The 20,058-nt window shown below is 41.4% G+C and overlaps 2 protein-coding genes across 2 annotated transcripts in view; both read left to right on the forward strand.

Moving 5' to 3' along the window:
- Positions 1-8,307, forward strand: part of SCUBE1 (signal peptide, CUB domain and EGF like domain containing 1) — a 194,651-nt gene extending 186,344 nt beyond the window's left edge. The window contains exons 21-23 of the mRNA XM_014309410.2: positions 2-154; positions 629-708; positions 1,750-8,307. Of these exons, the coding sequence (XP_014164885.1) occupies positions 2-154; positions 629-708; positions 1,750-1,902 (386 nt within the window). The 3' untranslated portion in view covers positions 1,903-8,307. The remainder of the gene's footprint in view (position 1; positions 155-628; positions 709-1,749) is intronic.
- Positions 8,308-8,697: 390 nt separating this feature from the next.
- Positions 8,698-20,058, forward strand: part of TTLL12 (tubulin tyrosine ligase like 12) — a 37,087-nt gene continuing 25,726 nt past the window's right edge. Inside the window, exons 1-2 of the mRNA XM_014309411.2 lie at positions 8,698-8,728; positions 13,561-13,811. Of these exons, the coding sequence (XP_014164886.1) occupies positions 8,698-8,728; positions 13,561-13,811 (282 nt within the window). The remainder of the gene's footprint in view (positions 8,729-13,560; positions 13,812-20,058) is intronic.

Here is a 20,058-nt window from a genome sequence, read left to right on the forward strand (position 1 = left end):
GCTTCTCCTACTTCAATTACTACGTATGAAACATGTCAGACCTATGAGAGACCTATTGCATTTACCTCAAGATCAAGGAAACTCTGGATTCAGTTCAAGTCAAATGAAGGAAACAGTGGCAAAGGATTTCAGGTCCCCTATGTGACTTACGATGGTGAGAATGGAATTGATTTCATCTTTGTGTTATAGCTGAATTACAGAAAATTTTCCTTTAGAATCTCTCTTACACTGCTTGCAGAGATAGAAGAATGAGGAAAAAGTTTTTGTGCCTCATTTAATTTTAGTTGCAAAGACTTTGAAATAACATGCATATAACATATATAATGTTTGAAAAGTTATTTTGTATCCCTGTTTCTTCATCTCTAGAGTGGAGATAATACAGCATTATTATTTGGAGGGAGTAGTTTTTTGAGGATGTAAGTATGTATAGGGATAATTCAAAACCACTGTCATAAAGAAATAGAGAATTTTAAGGTGATTAAATTAGAATACAGCAACCTTTGAGACACCGAATAATTAACTGGATGCAAAATTTCTCAGCTCTGTCTTCAAGAGGAGGTCTAGCTCATGTCGGACTATTGCCCTCCCAAAGGATGCCACAGTCACTCACCAGATCTTTATTTTTCAGAGGACTACCAACAACTGATAGAAGACATTGTTCGAGATGGCCGATTATATGCATCAGAAAACCATCAAGAAATCCTAAAGGTAAGAAATTTCTGCTTTCTTTGAAGCCAAACAAGAATTCCTTTTCCTAAGCATTTTCCTAAAATAGTTCTCAATACCTTGATACAGTCATTATATTTAAAGCTCAAGTGTGACCCCAAATTCAATTCTCTGTGTTCTGAGGTTTATGCTGGTATTTGAAGCAGCCCAAAATCAAGTAACCTGAGCTGGGCTCAGAACATGCTTATGTCCTTTGTGGAAGCAGGAACTAAATGAAATATATGTTAATATGATTAATAAGATTGTATGTTCAAAAAATTAGTCAGCCAAGAATGAAGGACCTGTTGTTTGAAGAGCCTTCTTTAGCCTTAGTCTGGCGTTTAAATGTTCAAATGACTCATTAAGTTTGCTGTGCATTAAAAAATGTATTTACCTAAATCACTATCTTGCCTCAAGAAGAAATGGTTTTCCAAAGATACAAGCAACACCTGTAATAACTAACTAATTAAAACTGAAAAAAGGCTGGTCAGAGGGCAAAATTGAGCCGTGTGAATGTAGGACTTGGAAGGACAGGAGCTGAGGAAGAGCCAGCTCCCTTGGCCATCCCTGCCCAGCACTGTTCTCTCCCTCCAGCTTTTGGGTTGCTCAGGTCCCAGCTGCAGTGCACAGTGCCAGGCACAGGCTCAGCTGAGGCTCTGAATCAAGGCTTTCCCAAGGTACAGAAGGTCCTTGGAAAGCTCAGCATCCCTGAGGATCAGCCTTGTCTCCCATCCATGGAAGGAAGGCCTGGACAGCAGCATGGAACAGGTGGGAAGGAACAGTCAGAGGCAGCTTGCAGTTCTAATGCAGACATCTGCAGTTTGTGGTTAATGCTCCTGCCAGGAGCCCTGCAAAAAGCATCCAGCACAGCAGGCAGACTCATCCCTCTGAAACTCCACTGCAACGTGGAGCAATTTCCTTACACTCTTCTACCCAGACTCAAGTTTTGCAAAACAGACCTGATTGTTCTTCAGTTTTGAAACCTATGCAGACACTAAATCCAAACCTTGCTTTTATCTAACATACCTGTGTTGTCTTCCATAGGACAAGAAACTGATTAAAGCTCTCTTTGATGTACTGGCACACCCTCAAAACTATTTCAAGTACACAGCACAAGAGTCAAAAGAAATGTTTCCAAGATCATTTATAAAGCTACTGCGATCAAAAGTTTCCAGGTTTCTACGACCATACAAATAGTCTAGTGGTATTCAATATTTGGTTACTTTGCATTCCTGTCAAATATTATCTTTCCTCCATAGTAGAAACATTTGCTAATTTGAAAGCTCTTTTTTGCAGACTTTGTTCACAATTGTTAATGAAGAACACCTATAATGTTTTATAATTGTTAAAAGTCAATGTTCTGAATGGGATTCTTACTAAAAAAAAAAAAAAAGCATCCCTGAGTACATCTAGTTGTAGATCCAAATTTGTGGCTGCACTAGTGTATCCTCACTTTTCATCTGAAATCTCACTATGTAAAAATATTCTTTCTAGCTTTTTATTTTTCATCAACAATAACTCTTGTCAAAAAAAGGAGGAATCTATTCAAATATGATTAAACTACCTGCAGATAAGTTCTGTTATAGAAAGTATGTAGTATAAATAATACTTGGATTTTGAATTGCACTTGAAGTTTATATTTGAATCTTTAGAAGAAAACGAAACAATCTAAATTTTGTTATTTCTCATTTGTGGCTTGGTGGAACCTCTGTCCAAGTAGAAATCAAAAAGGAAAAAAAAGAAGAAAAAAAGCATATAATTTTGTTCTATGAATTACATGAGATTGAGTCCCATGCCCTAATGTCCTAATGTTTTTATCTGTCCTCTTCTAAACTTCTTCAGAGGTTTGCCACTGTCCATTACTTAATTGAAACAGATTAGCTCTGGATTTCCATGCATCAGTCGGTCCCTTTAAAGACATTTACAATAGGATATGTGAGAAATGAACAACAACATTAGTAGTCTTGGTTTTCTTTCCATTAAGAGAGCATCTAATTAAGTACAATATATAAATATATAAATATATACTTCTATTTGTGGGTACATTAGTAATGTTATCTCTAGTTATTGTAAATATTATTCATGCTTAAGTCTTTACTCCCACACACCCTATTTACTCATATCTATATGTATCTTTATGTAGACAATTAAATAACTTCTCCAAGTGCTTGTCACTTCTATTAACACCCAACTGAAGCCTTTTGAGGTTTTATAATACTGGATAATGGTTTACTCTGGGACAATCTCTTTCAATATTTATTATTCCAGGAAAAATAGCATCAGTGGAGATGCAACTGCTGCCCAGTATAGGGTCAGCTGTTGCCTCTCCCTTGGGAACCCCCCACATGCAGACCAACACTGGGAACACAACTGTGTCCAAGGCCCAGACTGCCAGGGGCTCAGGGGTGAACAGGACACCGTTTTGCAGAAGAGTTGGAGGGCAGGTTCTGTGTTTGCAGAGACCTGGCTCTCCCTTTTATCCCAGATTTGTAGCCACAGCGCTCATCAAGCACAGGGACTGCAGGAGAGCTTTAGCCTTGTGCTCAGGCCCTGCTCATAGAGCGATAGTGGGTTTGCCATGATGAGAAATCCTGGGTTTCCTGCTGTTTCCTGGCACAGAAGCTAAATCATATGGGAGAGGAGCCTTTATTTTCTATTAGTATTTCAGCCTCTTTCATTTTCAGTCCCTTCCTCTTCTGTATCATTTTCCCTTTTGATTCTACAAGTTTATTAAATGGAGAAATGAACTCTCCTGGCAGCATCCTTTCAGAAAAAGACTAACACACAGTTTTGCTTTGCTGCTTTTTTTTTTTTTTTTGCCTGTCTACCTGTAGTTTAACACATTTGGATGTTCTCAAAGACAGGTATTAGGGGTGGTTGTGGTTATCTTCTGACACTTTCTTTTTGTCCTTGAGCAAGTACTGCTTAAACTTAATGGTTGGTTTCTGTTGACTGCAAGTGGTTGAATATTCCATTTCTGTGAGAACACACCTTAAATATTCTGTTGAGTTTTTCTACTAACCGTCTTGTAATTTTGCTTGCCTTCTTCCTTTTTCTGTTGAAGAATATAATTTTTTTCTTTCTATGCTTGAACAGTCTTTTATAGTTTAACAGGTTGGTTTTTTTTCACTCATGAACCTTAGATCTTTGGTGAGCTTTCTTTTTAATATGTACATTAACCCTTGTTAAGAAATGTCACTTCTCCATAAAGGTCCTTTGTTAAAGGCTGTTCTAACTTTTTCTTGAGGATGTTAAAACTACTTTTATTTATGATTCACCAAGGGTCACTAAAAAGGGTCACCAATTTTCATTAATTTTTTTCTTTGACAGTAGTCATTTGTACAAAAAAAAAAAGTTTTTAAAAAGCAAAATTCTTTTCAGGTACTCAATTATGTGGGAGTATACAGCTGAAAAACTACTTTAGCCAAACAGTAGTTCGAAGTCTGACAGGTCGTTCAGAGTTTTATTCAGATCCATTAAAAGGAGTCAGGATTGCAGCCTATCTACTGAAAGATATGAAGGAAAATATATGGAAAATATGGTGAAAAATAACTTACTCACTTGGCAAATGATTTACAGTGATCTTTAGTATTTCACACTTGAGAAAGCAAACTTCAGAATCTGGTATTGTACACTGAGTTTAGTAAAATCCTTGCTAAAATCAACATGTTTGGACATAATACCATTGTATGACAGTGATGCCAGACTCCAGAAACAACTGGCAGCACCATAACATTTTCCAGGTTCCAAGCTCCATGGGAAATCCAGTGCCAGAGAGAAACCATAAGAGGGACATGTCCCAATTCTGGCCACTGGTAGTGGGACCTCAGTAGAGCTGTGAGAGGTGAATACAGGCAAGAGAAATTGCATTTGGCTCTGGCACCACTTGCCCTGACTTAAAACCACACTACAAAAAAGCGGCGTTGTGTCCAGTTCATCCTGACAGACAACCTGAGAATGAGGCTGATATTCCCCAGAGCCACGTCAGGGCAGGGACTGCACAGTCAGGACAAGGCACTTGTGGACTTCTGAGGCAAACGCAGGCTTTGTGTTGCTGAAGGAAGGTGCTGAAAGAAAGAGAATAATTTGACCCTCAGAATTTGACACTTAAATGCTTTTGAACATCGAGGGGGTTCATATCTGATATATTTAGAAATCGAGTCAGGCTTGAACGCTTGCCACTCTGCACAGAAATGCTCTTGGATGTACAAATTTCTAATGAAATAAGTAATGACAAGTGGTATATAGGGCAGTCTGAACTGGTTTCAGTTGATTTGAAAAACAGCATAGAATTTTTATATCAGCTCTAGAAGTTAAAAATGCTTTGACTTTCATACTAGATTTACAGTTACAGAAACTGGCAGTCACCAAATAGGAGGTGAGTTCAGCTCTTCATCTGTTAGTGTAGGATGCCTTCATTGTCAAAGTCAGAAAACCTGTTGCTACTACACAATAACAGCACAACAGCAAAGAATGTCTTCTTCTACAGATGAGACCTACACACATCTGGGAATCAAAAACCGTACAAGGAGAAATAAAGCTGCCTTTAAGCAAACCAGCTTTGTGAACGTGGCAGAATATAACATTTTAGCTTTTACCCTAAATGTGAAATACTTCATTTGAACATACCAATAAATACAGCCCTGTAGCTGTTCTTACAGAATTACACGTTGTCTACAGGACAGGTGCAACAACAAATTTATGTGTTAATACAGGTAGACTGAAGAAGTGCCCATTTGTGATTGCCCAATTCTGTGGCACAAACCAAGCTCTTTATTTTCAATTTGCAGATGCCTATATGCTTAAAAGCTGCACCTGCAGCACTTATCATTTTAAGCCTCTCTTTCTGCTTTAAATAGTGCACTTATTTTTAGTGAGGTGGTGGTGAATCATCCCTAACCGTTCTCACAGGCCACCAAATCACTGCCTGCACACCTGCTGCAGTCCAGGACACGGCAGCAATCACAAGTTGCTCATCAAGCCCCGAGTTGTGCCTTGAAAGTGCTGAGGACACAAAGGTGCCTCTGTGTGTCATTTGAGCACAGGGAGCAGCAGGATTCTGTGTTCAGTGCGTTGTAACCTCTTCTGCCACACTGCATCTTGCCTTCAATAACAAGACTTATCCTGCCTGGAGATTTAGCTCACAGAAACTGGATTTAAAATAACTGAATAATAACTGAAGTCTTTCTTTCGTCCCATTTTCTTGCCCTATCTTCCTTCTTCCATCATACATTAGATTTTTACCTGAAGACCAACTTTTCAAAAGAAATTTATTTCCTCATTGTGCCATCCCCATAGAATAAAGTTATGACTACTTAAGATTTAGATTAATCCTTTCTACACAGCAGCTTTATTCTAGAGTAAGCTTACTTAAAACTAGCTTACCTTGTAAGCCAGGTTTAGTTTAGTTTAGTTTTAGACTAGCTTAAATAAATACAGGATTGGTCAGAGAATTTTCAGAAGGTCCACATTCTGAATTGTCAGCGGGTTTTAAAGAGCACAGCTCACCTGATATCCTGTCTGTGAGCAGAATGCAAGAATGCTGCCACATGAGTGAGAAACATCCTTTACATGTGTTCAGCATTCCAAAAGGACAGTCAAACCCCACCCTGTGCCTTTTTATAAGCCTGCCCAACACATTCAAATTTCTTAGATCAGTTTTACCTATAAAAAACCCAGTTCTAATCTTGCAGATAGCAGGTTTGGAACTTCAGGAGCAAAAGTAGCACTGTGATTCTTATACAGGATCTGCTGACAGGTGTTTGACAGCAAAACTTACCTGCTCTGTGACAGCTCCCATGTCTGGACTCTAAATATCTTTGAATGCTCTTACAAACTTAGCTGGAGTAAAATCTTCAGCAGCTGGACCCAGTGGCAAACTCCTCAGCCACCTCAGGGGTCTGGATGATTTCTTAAAGATAGGAATGAGTGACACACACAGTTCCTTATATCTGTATCATGAGTTCAAGGAGTTGCATTTTTTCGTAGTTTAAAACCACTGATTGACAGGAATGGGAGTAACTGGAGGAGTTCTTATAGAATCTCAGTACATTGGGACTTTAATGAAGTAGTTTTCTAGAATGACAAACTGTTGTAAGCACTTGGGAAAAGGAATATTTTGTCTTCCAAAAGAATTTATGGAAGAAGGGAAATTTCTGTAAGGTACTATGAACTTACTCCTCAGCGAGAGACTTGGATTCAGAGTCAGGTCTTGTGTTTTTTCTCTCATCTGAATAGAAGCAGAGTGGAAAATAAACAATGTCAAAAACCTGTTATCTAAGGATCTGAATATATACAATTCCAGTTTGTTATTTCATTTATTTATTCTTTCATCATAAAGCTTTTAATCTATAAAATTAATATGTAATATACAAGAGTTAAATGTACAGAAGTACCTCTAGATCTAATAATTTAAACCATCTGTATTCAGAGAGCAGAGATAACAAGTTTAAAGATATACAAACAATTGCAATTCAATTTTCTCAATATCTAGAAAAAAGTGGCTTTGATTAATTAAACTTTATTTTAATTATTGTGAAAATATCTTTTTTAGAGTTTGTTTTTGTTACTTTTTTAATTAAAATTATTTTGTAAATATTGTTTTCTATGTTTTATAACTTAGGCCATTAATTTGCATTGAGAGCAGCAGGATCTCAACATGTTGATTATAAAGATACTTTAGGAGACTGGGGTGGATGTGAGGCAGTTGCCAGTTTTATCATTCCAGATTACAGATCCTGTTATTTCTTCAGTCTCATTGACATGACAGGAAGAGTTTTCTGGGGCACTTGAACATTCTAATTTAAACAGAATTCACTATCAAGTGTCATTCTAAAGTGCTTTTCATTCTCATAACATAAAAAGAATATGTATCTTAAAGTTAGTGCTGGTTCTTCTTCCATTGTTAGGATAAGAAACAACACAGAACTCAGAAATACAAGGGAATTTAATAGATTACACACATGGCTAGTAGAAAGACAAGGAAAGCTGTGGGATCTCTATGCTTGTAGGGAGCAGTGGAAGCGATAAAACCTCACATTGGATCAGATCACAGAGCCTTTTTTAGCCAAAACCACTGAGGCCAGTGGTACTTTATCCTGCAAAAAAGTTCATTATGACCATATCCAGCACCAGTTTAACCAGGAATTTGTGGCAGGCTGAATTTCAGGGGTAAGCACACAGGGTGTAATACTGGTTTCTGCATCAATTTGCTCCACATAAACCACTGCGCAGGAGTGAGATTTTAAACTGAACTGTTGTAGATGCTGCTGGGACTTCTAAGCTTTATTACCAATGTAAATTGTGTACAAACAGCTATTTCCATATGAAATGTACAATAATAGTTTAGAGCAAGGGTAGTGAATAACTGTACAAAATTTGATACTTAGAAAATAAAATACAGTGCTAAGCTTTACCAATATTTTAACAATTCTGTCAGATTTATAGTAGAAAACGTTGTTGTAAATGTACCTTATAAGAAAATACATTTCCTTTTGCCTCTGTATATTAATAGCTTTGATTTCTATGTCAAAGTTAAAAATGAAGCATGTAATAAAATTTTTTGTTAAAATCACTTTCATAATAAACTTAAAATGGAATGGATACCCCTGCCTGCCATTTATTTGTGTATAGGACAAGGCTTCTTGCACAAGTGTGGACAAGAATCAGAAGAGAACTTTTCTTTTTTGATAGCATTTACATATTTTGGTCTAATTTGCATCCTTAAGCAACAGAGCTTTTTCTTTTTCATCCAGCTGCTGGAGTTTGTGGGACACTGATACAAGTTCCTTCCAAACAGGCTTCAAGGAGAGTTTTTAAAAGAAATCCTGGCTACAGCAAAGGACTAGATGACCAATATTCCTCCAGGACTTTTAACTACTTGTTAAACTAACTCTGGTGTTACCATGTATAGCTCATGCACTTGCCCTTTGTCACAGCCCTCTATTGAGAAGCAGCCTCAAAGAAAGAGGCAGAAACCTCTCATGTTCCAGCATGGCATGTGCCATTCTGCTGCTATCCTCAAGTAAGCAGTTCAGTTTGTTAAGAGAAAGCATTTATGACGTGACAGTATCAGCTTTGCTGATTTTATATATATTGTTCATTATATAAATACTGTTGGTATGACTGATGACTCTTGGTGTCTGGCAGGTTTGAAAGGCATTAGGAAACTTGCTGCAAAATATCCATTACTGCCTTTTTCAGCTGGTAGGAATTCACTCAGGTAAAATGGCAGTTATCCTCACTGCATTCCAAGAAGACACAAGATCATTTTATGGGACTACAGATGTGCCATATGAAATGGCACTCAGCTGTCCTTGTGGCTTCAGAGCTTTAAATGAGTAACAAGAAAAGCCAGCTCCTATCAAAGACAGAAAAGCTGAACCCCAAAGTTCCTAAAAGTCATTGGAAATCAAGTTGATTACTGGTAATGAATTATCTGTGCACAAGGACAAAATCTGGAATGGGAATCTGGGGAAGTCCCAGCTGACTGGAAGCTGGCAAACATTGTCTCTATGTTCAAGAAGGGCAAGGAACGAGGACTCCAGAGACTCCAGGCCTGTCAGTGTCACTTCAAGTGCCTGGGAAAATCATGGAAAAGGTTATTCTAGGAGTTACTGAAAAACACCTGGGGGACAACACAGGCATCAGTCACAGCCAGCACAGCTTCATAAAAGTCCTGCTTGTCAAACTGATTGCTTTCTAAACAAGAGTAGAACAGGCAATTTTATAACAGCCACTTAAGTTTCAGCAGTTGTGACAGTCTTCATTTAAATACAAGATTCTCATTTACTGGAACAGGCATTGCCTGGTGTAAATTGCAGAAGGGTCCATTCTCAGTTCCAGTCTTGCTATGACTTCCCAACAAGTATACAGAACGTAACAGCCTGAGGAACAGCACTCTGGCACAGCCCAGCAGGTAAGTGAAGGCAGGCTGGGCATAGATTGTTCATTCTTCTTTTATCCAGGAATCAACATCAACCATCTCCTGGTGTCACAGAAAGGGGCTATCTTGTACAACAACCATAATTTGCTTTTTTTGCTTTTTAAATGCAATATCTAAATGGGCAGTCAGCACAGGATGAGACACTCCAAAAACACTTCTTAACATGTAGAATAACAGCACCTGCACCTCACTTGTGTGTGTAGAACAGTATTCCTAAGTAATGGTCCAACTTTTATAAAAGTAATATATTATACAGCATGGTACGTATGCCTAAAGACATGGGAAAGGGAAGAACAGAGATCTACCTTTGAAGGCACACAAGCAGCTGGTGAAAAACTGTGGAGGTACAGCAGGATGCCTCAGGACTGAGGGCAGCATGTTGGATTGCCTGCATGGGCACAAGATCCTTGGAGCTGCCTGGCAAGGTGTTTTTTCACTGTTGTACCCCCAGAATGAGGGCAGCCTCCCTCTACCCCAGAACTGCATGAGCAGTGGGAGAGTATCTTTGAGGGTAAAACACCTGCACTTGTCAGTGTATGTTATGCCAGCACATAAGGTGGGTGCAGTAAATTTGTCACTTCGGGGAAAATACTCAGGGGAAATACTGTTTGTGCCAGACAATTTGTTTGGTTTATTATCCTTCACACACTGATCTCTTGCCAGACTTAGAGAGAAGTCTGAGTCCAACCTGCTAAGATCACTCATCCACCTGCCGAGTGTTCCCCGGAGCTCTTTCCAAGCTTCATGCTCACATTGGGCACCCATTCCAAGGTGAAAACATGGGTTTCCCTCCTCACTCAGGTGACCATCCAGCCACACAACAGGACAACACAGCCCCACTGTCCCAGGGTAGCCAAAGTATGGGACAGACCTCATACAGACTCCAGCTGGCAGGTGGATGTTGCAAAACCTTCGCAAAAGTTGCACCTGTCCACAAAGCAAGCAGGCAAAAGCTATACACAATGACTGCTTTTTTGATGCAGAAGAATTCATCTTCCCTTCCTAAAACAGCCTTCTTACAAACCTCTCTGAAGTTTTAAACTCACATATACCGCTATGATAAAATATTTACAGCAAATTATGTTCTTATCATCTAAGCCCCTAACACAGCTTTCCATGCTCTGAAGTTCTAGTTTTACCATTGAGAAAGTTGTTGACTTGAAAGTAAATGGTTTATTTATTTTAAAGTGCACCAAAAATATGTCCCTTCATCTCCTTTTCACTGTGTTGTTAAGGTCTCTTCTGCCCCTTATATCCTTACCTCTCTTAAGGAGGTTTCCATGCCATGTTGGCAAAGAGGAAGGTTCTAACGTTAAACAACAGGAATATGAAGTGGGGAATGCACATCAGATCTATTTGGATGAGACAGCCATAAACATTTGGAATAAAGCCACAAACTGCCAGACTCACAAAACTTTGAAAAACTCTAGCTGTGGTTGTTGGGGACAAATGCTACTTCACATATGGTAACTCATGATAAATTTCTGCTGCAGACTGCTGCAGGGTAGAAACTAAATGTGGTGGTGGTGCATAAGTCGTGGAGCCTGCTGTGACAGAGGGGCTCGAGGGCTCCATGGGCTGGCTTCCTTTGGATAGTGCCAGAAGGCTAAATCCTCTTATTTTAGACTGGGGTAGTGCTGGTAAGCTCAGCTTTGCTGGGATCTTTTTGCATTCTCTGTGAATTCCTATGTAAAGTAACCCATTAAATTCAACAAGCACATTGCCTGAATAAGGACTGCACTGTTCAGGCACTGTGAATCAGCCACTCTTCCTAAGGAAACAATCGGAATAAAATACTGTGGTGACTTTTCTTTACAAAGATTGTCCACAAACACCTGCTTTCATGAGAGGCTGGCAGTGGTACTGGGCTGTAGCTCTGGCATCCATCAGAGCAGGAAGGACTGCTCCTGAAAGCCTCACTGTGCTTGAAGAAGTGGTAGGACAATGGTGAGTGCTGGGCCCCGCTCCCTGCTCCAGGAATTACTGCTGTTGTGAAAAACAAGCAAAAAAGTAAAACAAGCTGCCAAGCACAGCAGCTGAGCAAGACCACACTTAGGTAAGTGCTGGACAAAGTCAGGGAAGAGCCCACTTAGAGTCTACTCTTACCATCAGTGATTCTCACTGTGTCTTATTTATTATTTGGAGATTATGAGCAGCAGCCCACAGACCTGCAAACTCACCCAAACAGCCAGCCAGCAGCCACAACTCCCATCCAAAGGGATGTGGAAGTGCAAACAAGCAGTGAGAAAGCAGCAGTGAGAAAGCAGCTGCCTACACGTGGTGAGAAAAAGAATTATGTAAATCTCATGTTCGAACAGGATCACATTCCCCTTGCCTCTGGACAGAGCATGATCACTGTGGCACTACTGAACAAAAACATGAAGATGCCCTAAACTTTTCCTCCTTGGTCTGTTTAAGGAAAAACACTGTGGTTTTTGTTCTTTTTTTAAGGTAAGTAAAAGATTTGAATTAACTATATAACATGACAAAGACAGAAGTGAGGGAAGGGTGGCCTTTTTAGTAAGCAAGGTCCCCAGGAGGACTACTAGTAAGTGGTCAAACCTCCACATTTTACAATACTAGGGCAAGATCAACACCACAGCCATCCTCTTTTCCCAAACCACAATATTAGCAAAAAATATGCTGAAACTCAGGGTAGCAGGGTGGGAACACAGGGAACACTGGAAATCCAACTATTTTTTGATCTTCTGCTGTTTAATCAGGGAGGTCTCCTTAGAGACATCCTAGTGGAGCCTTTATGCTGAGGAAATGTGGGAACACAGCACATGGTGAGGCAGACAAAGTCTCAGGCAAAGAGGAAAATTTGCCTGCATTTACTATTCAGATATCCAACCTGGAGATTTGAGTTAGATCCTCAGCTGCTGAGTGTTAGAGCACGTAGGCACCATTTATAATCTTTTTCTACTCTCTCTCTGCCCGGCTAACCTATTGTAGCCCTTAAGCTTATAGACCTTCCTCCTGAATAATTCTGTGATTATGTGGAGAAAGGGATTGTTGCTACCCTTGGGTAGTTACAGAGGACACCAGTCCAGCAACACTAGACAGAGCAGAGAGCAAAGAGGTATTTCTTCAACATGGCACGTTCTCCACTGACTGTAGTCTGTGAAAGTGAAGCTTTCTTGACCAGACACTGGATCCGATTTCTTGAACTTGACTATTTCCAGGGCTGTAGGATGCTCCTCCCAGCACAGTGCTGCACTGCCAGCCCAAGCAGCACTGAAGTTGAATTGATTTGAGGATGGGCTGGCAGGAAAAGGAATTTCCATGGTCTGTGGAGCAGATAATGTGCAGAGGGAGCGATGTGGGTGCTCCCAGCAGCAGCAGCGGGCACAGCAAAGCCCGGACCTGTGCTCTAAGCAGTGTCAGACACCTGGCTTTGCTCTTGCAGCTTCATAACCATACCTTTATAACCATACCAAAGCTACTAGTAATGTTTTAAAGGCCTCAGGTTAAACTGGTTTACGCTATTCCCCACAAAATCTTGGAAAGAAGAGATTTTTGCAGAAATCTCTTCTAAACTATCCAATGAAAGAACTGGGAAGCCAGCACTCTGCTACAGGTTCTTGCAAAAAACACACTCCCTGTTGTACTGACAGATGTTTAAGTTAGGCTTACATGTTAAAGTTTCCTTGTCAACATTCAAAATAAAAAAGCTTTAATTCAATAAATTACTGACACAATGTTTTTCCTGAGCATCACAACTCGGACAAAACAATTCTCACAGCTGTGGCCAGCAATCAGTGCCTGCCATGCCTCACACCCCACCCAGAACCCACTTCAAGGGCAATGGCTGGGGCCTTCCAGAAGAGTCCCTAAAACACCGGGGAAATAAAAAACATCTTGTGGCCAGCACTGCACCAAGAACACTGTGAATTTCATTAACGCTCAAGAGCAGAAGAAGAACAAAGAGAAGCAGAACCCGCATCTGCTCAGCAGACTGAAGCCTCCTCCGGGCCCTTCTCCTCCAGGGCATCTGAAACCGTCCCGGCGCTCCCGGGGCCCACGGCCCTTACCGCGCTCCAGAGCCGAACCCCCGGCGGCTCCGCGAACGCTCCGGGAACGCCCCCATGGGGCCGCGCTCCGCGCATCGGGGGTCCCCACGCAATACTGGGAGAGCCTGAGCCGCAAACTGCGCGGAGAGGTGGGTGAGCGGCGCTGGGGCGGCCCCGCACGGGAGAGCGGCGCTGAGGGAGCAGCCCCGGAGGGCAGCCCCGAGCCGGGGCAGAGCCGCGCTGAGGGAGCAGCCCCGAGGTGGGGCGAGCGGGAGCCGGGGAATGGCCGTGGAGAGCCGTGCCGAGGGCAGCCCCTGCAGCCCTGGGCGAAGAAGAGAGGGAGAGTCCCAGTGTTGATTAGCAGGGGACAGCGGGAAAGGCACGGCGCGGGTTGTGTTACCGAGACTACAGCTCGGGGCTGTAAAAGACGTCAGGTGTATTGTGCATATCTGATTTCGTCTTTTTGTTGTCGGCGTGAAGTTTGGAAGCGTTTGGAAAGCCTCGTAACTAGAGATACAGTGCTGGAGAGAGGTGATGAATGGAAAAAACCACAGCACTCTACCAGCTTCAAAGAAAAAAGTTATTTCTGTCCCAGGCAAATGCAGGACAGTGTCCTCAATCCTTCAGCTTTTTATGCTAATGAGAGTTAAGAAAAAACAGCAACGGTAGTAGTGTTAGACTCAGGATGTTGTCATATCTTAATCCATTATGGTTTGCATTGGCTTTTGCCTGATTTTTAATTTTTTTTCCAGTTCACTTCCACAGAGATCTGCTGTGTGGTCAGTCACTTATAACTGTGCAGAGCTCAGCCGGCTCATCTCATGTGTGCATGAGTTACCTGGCTTGGGCAGTTTTCTTCAGGTGGAGCTGACCCCTGGCCCTGAACTGAAGGGAATGTGGAGGCACAGGCGCCCTGCAGGGTGGAGTATCCCTTTTCACCTTTGTAGCAACCATCTGCTTGCTTCCTGGAGGTTTGTGTTGAGAAAGGGAAGAGAAAGACAAGAAAATGAGTGATTGTAAACAGATTGTAAAGACACGGGTTGTATTTAGACTTTTTTTTTTGGGTTTGCACATCTGCAGCCCAGCCTCGGTGATGAGGAAAGCTGTCTTTGATTTGTGGGAGTAAAGGAACAAGGAGCTGAGGCGGGAAAGAGACGTAAGCCAAACCTTTCATCCAGAGAATTGAGAGTGCTCGAGGGAGACTGGAGGAGTTGACCTGGAGAAGAAGATATGAATGAGGTGAATTTCTAGTCCTGGGGAGAGAAAGAGATCTGGTAACTGGAGAAAGGAACTAGTGGTGGTTTGCTGGAAGGCAGGACAAGCAGTGAAGAAATGGGTGAGATGGGGTGAGAAGTTTGAACTGGTAGTATAGAATGGTAGAAAAGGTGAGAGAACTGCAGTTTAACGCCCATGTAGAGGTAAAGTGATTTGTAATTACCTTAGTGCTTCTTTTCCCCATCTGAGCTCCGAAGTAGGAACAGGAGAAAAGCATTGCAAGTCATGATATGAGTGTTTATAGCCAGGAAAGGTCTGATTATGTTCCTGCTGGTTTCAGTCTGTTGTGTGGTAGTGTTAATAACAGGAATATGTGTTTATTATAGAGAAGATTCTTGAAAATCTATACTATCTCAAGCATATACTATCTCAAGCATTGTGGAATTACACCCCCCTCAGTAAGTATTCATGCAAGGAACTTGGAGCAGGAACATTGTCACAGACATGTTTTATGAGAAATCCTTTCCTTAGGATTTTTTCTCCTGAGAAGCCAAGAGGCCTCAGAAACAAAATGTAAACAATGATTATCTGCTGCTGTGGAATGCAACAGGTGGATCTGTGATTGGTCTCATGTGGTTGTTTCTAATGAATAGCCAATCACAGTCCAGCTGTCTGGACTGTCTCGGTCAGTTACAAGCCTTTGTTATCATTCCTTTTCTATTCTTAGCTAGCCTTCTGATGAAATCCTTTCTTCTATTCTTTTAGTATAGTTTTAGTATAATATATATAATAAAATAATAAATCAAGCCTTCTGAAACATGGAGTCAACATTATCGTCTCTTCCCTCATCCTGGGACCCCTGGGAACACCACCACAGAATGTCTGCTGCTCTGCTTAGGTAGGAGGGTATGAGAAGGGATGTCCTGGAAGAGGATGGAACAGAAGGGAGCATAAAGAAAACCCAAAGTTGAGAGCTTTATGTTTCCACATGCCAGTGTGAAGCTGGAGGTAGCAAACTGAACCTGTGCTGTGACCTAATGCAGGCTTGAGATTTGTGACCTGTGGCTGAAATCCTTGCTTGTTAGCAGCTTTGCTGGGAGGGTGTAACACTGAGAAGGTAGGACAATAGAGCGAGGAGAGATCCCTGGTGCTGATGTTTTTACGGAGGCTGGGATGAGGAAAGGCAGAAGGAAGAAAGCACATGCCCTAAGGCAGCAGACTGCTCCTGCTGCTTCATTTTACTTGCAGTAGTGGCTAAGCAGGCTCTTCTATACTAAATGTCCCAGTGTGTGTGGAAAAAGAGACTTAATTATTTCAGTGAGCTTTGGAAGATAAAGCAAGCTGCTGAGAGTGCTTGTCTCTACTGCTGCAGCTTCTGGTTTTTGCCCAGAAGTAGGGCAAAAGGATATGGAGAAAATTGGGGTGTCCAGGAAAAGTTACTATGAGGAGTGCTGTGGACTGGGATAACCTCTTGAGGAGGTGGAGACAGAGTCACAGGATCTTACTTAGAACTGGACTATGCGGAGTGGCTTGAGGAGCAGCAGTAAAGAAACAAAAGGAGGTGAGGGGAAGGGGTGAAATGGTTTTGGGAATCTAGGTAATAAAGTATAACTCGGGGCAAAACCCCAGGGCAGTGTAGAACATAGGATGAGTTTCCTTGTGACATGTGTTAAATGGGAGGAATTTTTCCTTTGTCCTAACCTGCTGCACAGATTAAAACTTTCTAGCATAGAACTTGAAAAATGTGCATCTATAATACAGATAAAAATATCTCTTGCATCAATACCTCTAGAACCCAGCCCAAGCAGCTGTTATTCAACACTGTCACACGTATTTCAACATAGAGAGTGAATGCACCCTCCCTCCACTGTGTACACCAAAGCCTGTGAGAAGTGGAGGGTTTGGTTGGTTTTGGTTTGTTTTTTAATTTACCTTGGGATCTGCTGGAGCAGGTTTCCTTCTGAGAGCATTATGTAATTGGATTGCTCATTCAAAACATGGTGTAACTGCTAGATTGGTAAACATGCCTTTAGTTATTCGTTTTGCATTTAACATTCAGCATCTCTTGGGAGGAAATTATTTTTGTGTTTCTGCCAGAAACTTGAAAAATAAAATATATGCATGTGTAATCATTCATTATAAGTGCTGGAATTCTGTTTCTAGTGTAGTGGATGATTCTTATGCTCTTGGATGAACTGTATAGTATGTTTATAAGCCTGGAAAATACAGTGCCTGCATCTAATTTATTAATAATCTTTTCTTTTTCTATTCCAGCCGTACACTAAGTTATTTTGCAGGCTTCTCTGTATTGCAGGGAGATTTTTGTAGCCCTCAGATGCTGCTGGCAAAAGACTACTTGGAGTTTCATCCCAGTTAGAAATGGAGGCTCTCAATTAATTACTAGAAGGAATGCAGCATGATAATACTGCTAGATTTTATTTTCCAGAGCAGTGGAAGGCAGCCTGTTGCTCAGAGGTTACCTGTGGCCTTCAAAGCATTTTGCAGTGTGCCTTAAAAGAATTTGCTTGAGATGCCTGTGTGGTAATTGTCATGACGTGTGCCTGCTTTGGTATCAAGTTCTCTGGTTCGCTGGGTTTGGTTAGGTTGGAACTCTACCTGAACATTAAGAGGGAGGGATTTTGCCCAAACATGTTTTGCTCACAAGCAGTTGTGCCACTGGAATGTGTTGGTACCTTTTTGCTGTCTAGAGGTTATTGGTTGCGCTGGTGGAATACTTAATGTGAGCTCTCCCTGTTCTGCTTCAAGCCAGAGATTGCTTTTCAGATTGGTGGTGTGATCTTATCCAGCTGATTTTTGCCTAAGGAGCTTACTTAAGATTCCCTTAATGGCGCTCCTGTGTTAATAGGTTCAGTGTGACAGCCTGGCTCAAAGGGAGGGAGGAAGAGAGGAGACACAAAACTGTCTGTGTATCCACACTGACAACGAGGTGCTTCTGCCAAACTCATCAGTGAACTTCTGAACTGCTTGTATTATCAATTATGAGTTTAAAAAACAACAAAACCCTCACAAAAAGCCACTGATTAAGGTGGTCTTGAGCTGCTGCTGCTGTGAGAAGCGTGATTTACTTTGGGTGAGGAATACACATAGTTCACTTTTAGGTGGTTATAAATTCTCTAGAAGAAATTTTTCATTAAGCATAATTCTGTAAAGGTATTAAAAGTGGAGATTTTATGTTAAATGCAGCTGCTAAAGCCTCGTGTATCTGGTAATTTGTCAGAGGGAAAGACCAAAACTTTGGCTTAGGGCATTTGGAATCCCTTCATTTTTCAGTCTTGAGATGATATTTAGTACAAATAAAATAAAATAAAATATAAACGCAGCAGCTTCCCCTTAGTGTTGTGGAGGAACTCGATATTCATTGTGGGTTTTTGGTAAACGGGTGGAGCCTGTCCTGAGGGGAGGCTGAAGCTGAGTCAGCCACTGGCTGGCCTCCTGTCCCTCTCACAAACTCCTTAAGACAAAAGCCAAGTGTGGAAAACACACGCAGTGCCACGATGCAGCACATGCCAAGTGGCTCCCACTTACACTTCTCATTTTCTGATGACTCCCACTCACTTGTCTGTCGCTTCTTTGCTGGCTAATGAGGTTGTTGAGGATGGCCCTTGATCCAGGCAGGAGCCCTGAAGTGTCACTTCAGGGAAGAGTGGAACGTGTTTCCTGGCACGCTGCTTTTGCTGGCTGCCATGGGCTGGGATTAGCATTTGTGCCCTAAACCAGACCATGGAGCTCACCCAGCTGGGAGCCAATCTGACAAAAATTAGTTGTGAGCACAGGGAAGGGCTCTTCCTTTTGCTGGGACCTGCCTGCAGCTCCATGAATTTCCATAACTACAAATTTTCAAGGCAACCCTGCAGGGACTTTAAAAAGCATTGGAGACTACTATTAGAACAGCAAGAGGTTTTGATACTGCATACTACTGAGTAATGTTATCCTTTTCTAGCAACTGAAAACTAGAAATAAATTGGAACTGCTATTTTGATACCTGCTGAAGTGAAAGAAACTAAGTTTCTGATTTTTTTTTAATAGGGGTGGTTTTAATCTCTAATAAGTTTGTTTGGAGAGTAATTTTCTTCACCCTAAAAAGATGCATATGTATGTATTAGCCAACATACTGTTAGCATCTCCTTAGCATTTAGCTAAGAAGCTGTTAGCTAAGAACAGCTAATAGCTGTTAGCTATTGTTAGCATCTGGAAGGCATCCCTGCCTGTGGCTGCAGGGATGGAACCAAGATGATCTTTTAAGGGCCCTTCTAACCAAAGACATTCTTTGATTTTTTATCCAACATGGCCCCTTCCCCTTGGCTTCCACCATCCCAGAGGAAAATTCCATCCCGTGTTCCTCAGAAGGGAATTTCAGGTACTTCTCCACTTGGATCTGATCTGTGAACTGTGGCTTAAGATGAGAAGTAGCTGTTGTTGTCCTGCTGGCTTTCTCCCTGTAATGGTGGACACTCCCTCTTAGAGCTACTGTCTGCTTTTTCTAAGTGCCCTTTCTTCACAGTTGTGGAGTTGATTTCATCACCTTCCTGTTGAGGCTTAGCAAAAATAATTGTCCCATAGAAACACTCACCTGAAAAATGAAAGCTTGTTGCTGCCACTGGCATTTTACAGCTAAGAAGTTGCCAATATATAGAAGTAATGATTTTTAATGATGTGGCATTGCAGGCTGTGTGTTGAACCATTGCAGGTCTGGAGTGTTGAACCAGTAACTTGAGAGCTCACGCTTTAGACCTTTCTCCTTTCCTGCTACTTTTTAGTCATACTATATTGAGGCAAATGATCTGTCTGCCCATGCCTTGTTTATTAGATAGTATGTGAGTGATTCTAGCAAAATAATTCTCTCAAATAATTTCAACAGTCTTTGGAGGCTTTACCTATTTTTGTCTTCCTAAAAGCATATGTTCGTTTTAAAATGATGGAAGTTGTCAGCAGGGTCTTAGTTCTGCCAGATATGCAAGCCCACTGTTTGGGAAGGGAGCCCTGTATGGTGACTGCCCTCATTTCTGTATGTTCTAGATGGAGTTGTTGCATCCAGAGTAGGCAACAATGTAAACAAACCTCTTTCAGCACCTTAGTAGACATAAGTGTATGAAACTTAATTTTATATATAGCAGTATAAGGAATCTCCCAATTTACCTGGGGGTGAGTGAGCACTGAAAG

Source organism: Geospiza fortis, unplaced genomic scaffold, assembly GCF_000277835.1.
Source record: "Geospiza fortis unplaced genomic scaffold, GeoFor_1.0 scaffold164, whole genome shotgun sequence".
NCBI lineage: Eukaryota > Metazoa > Chordata > Aves > Passeriformes > Thraupidae > Geospiza > Geospiza fortis.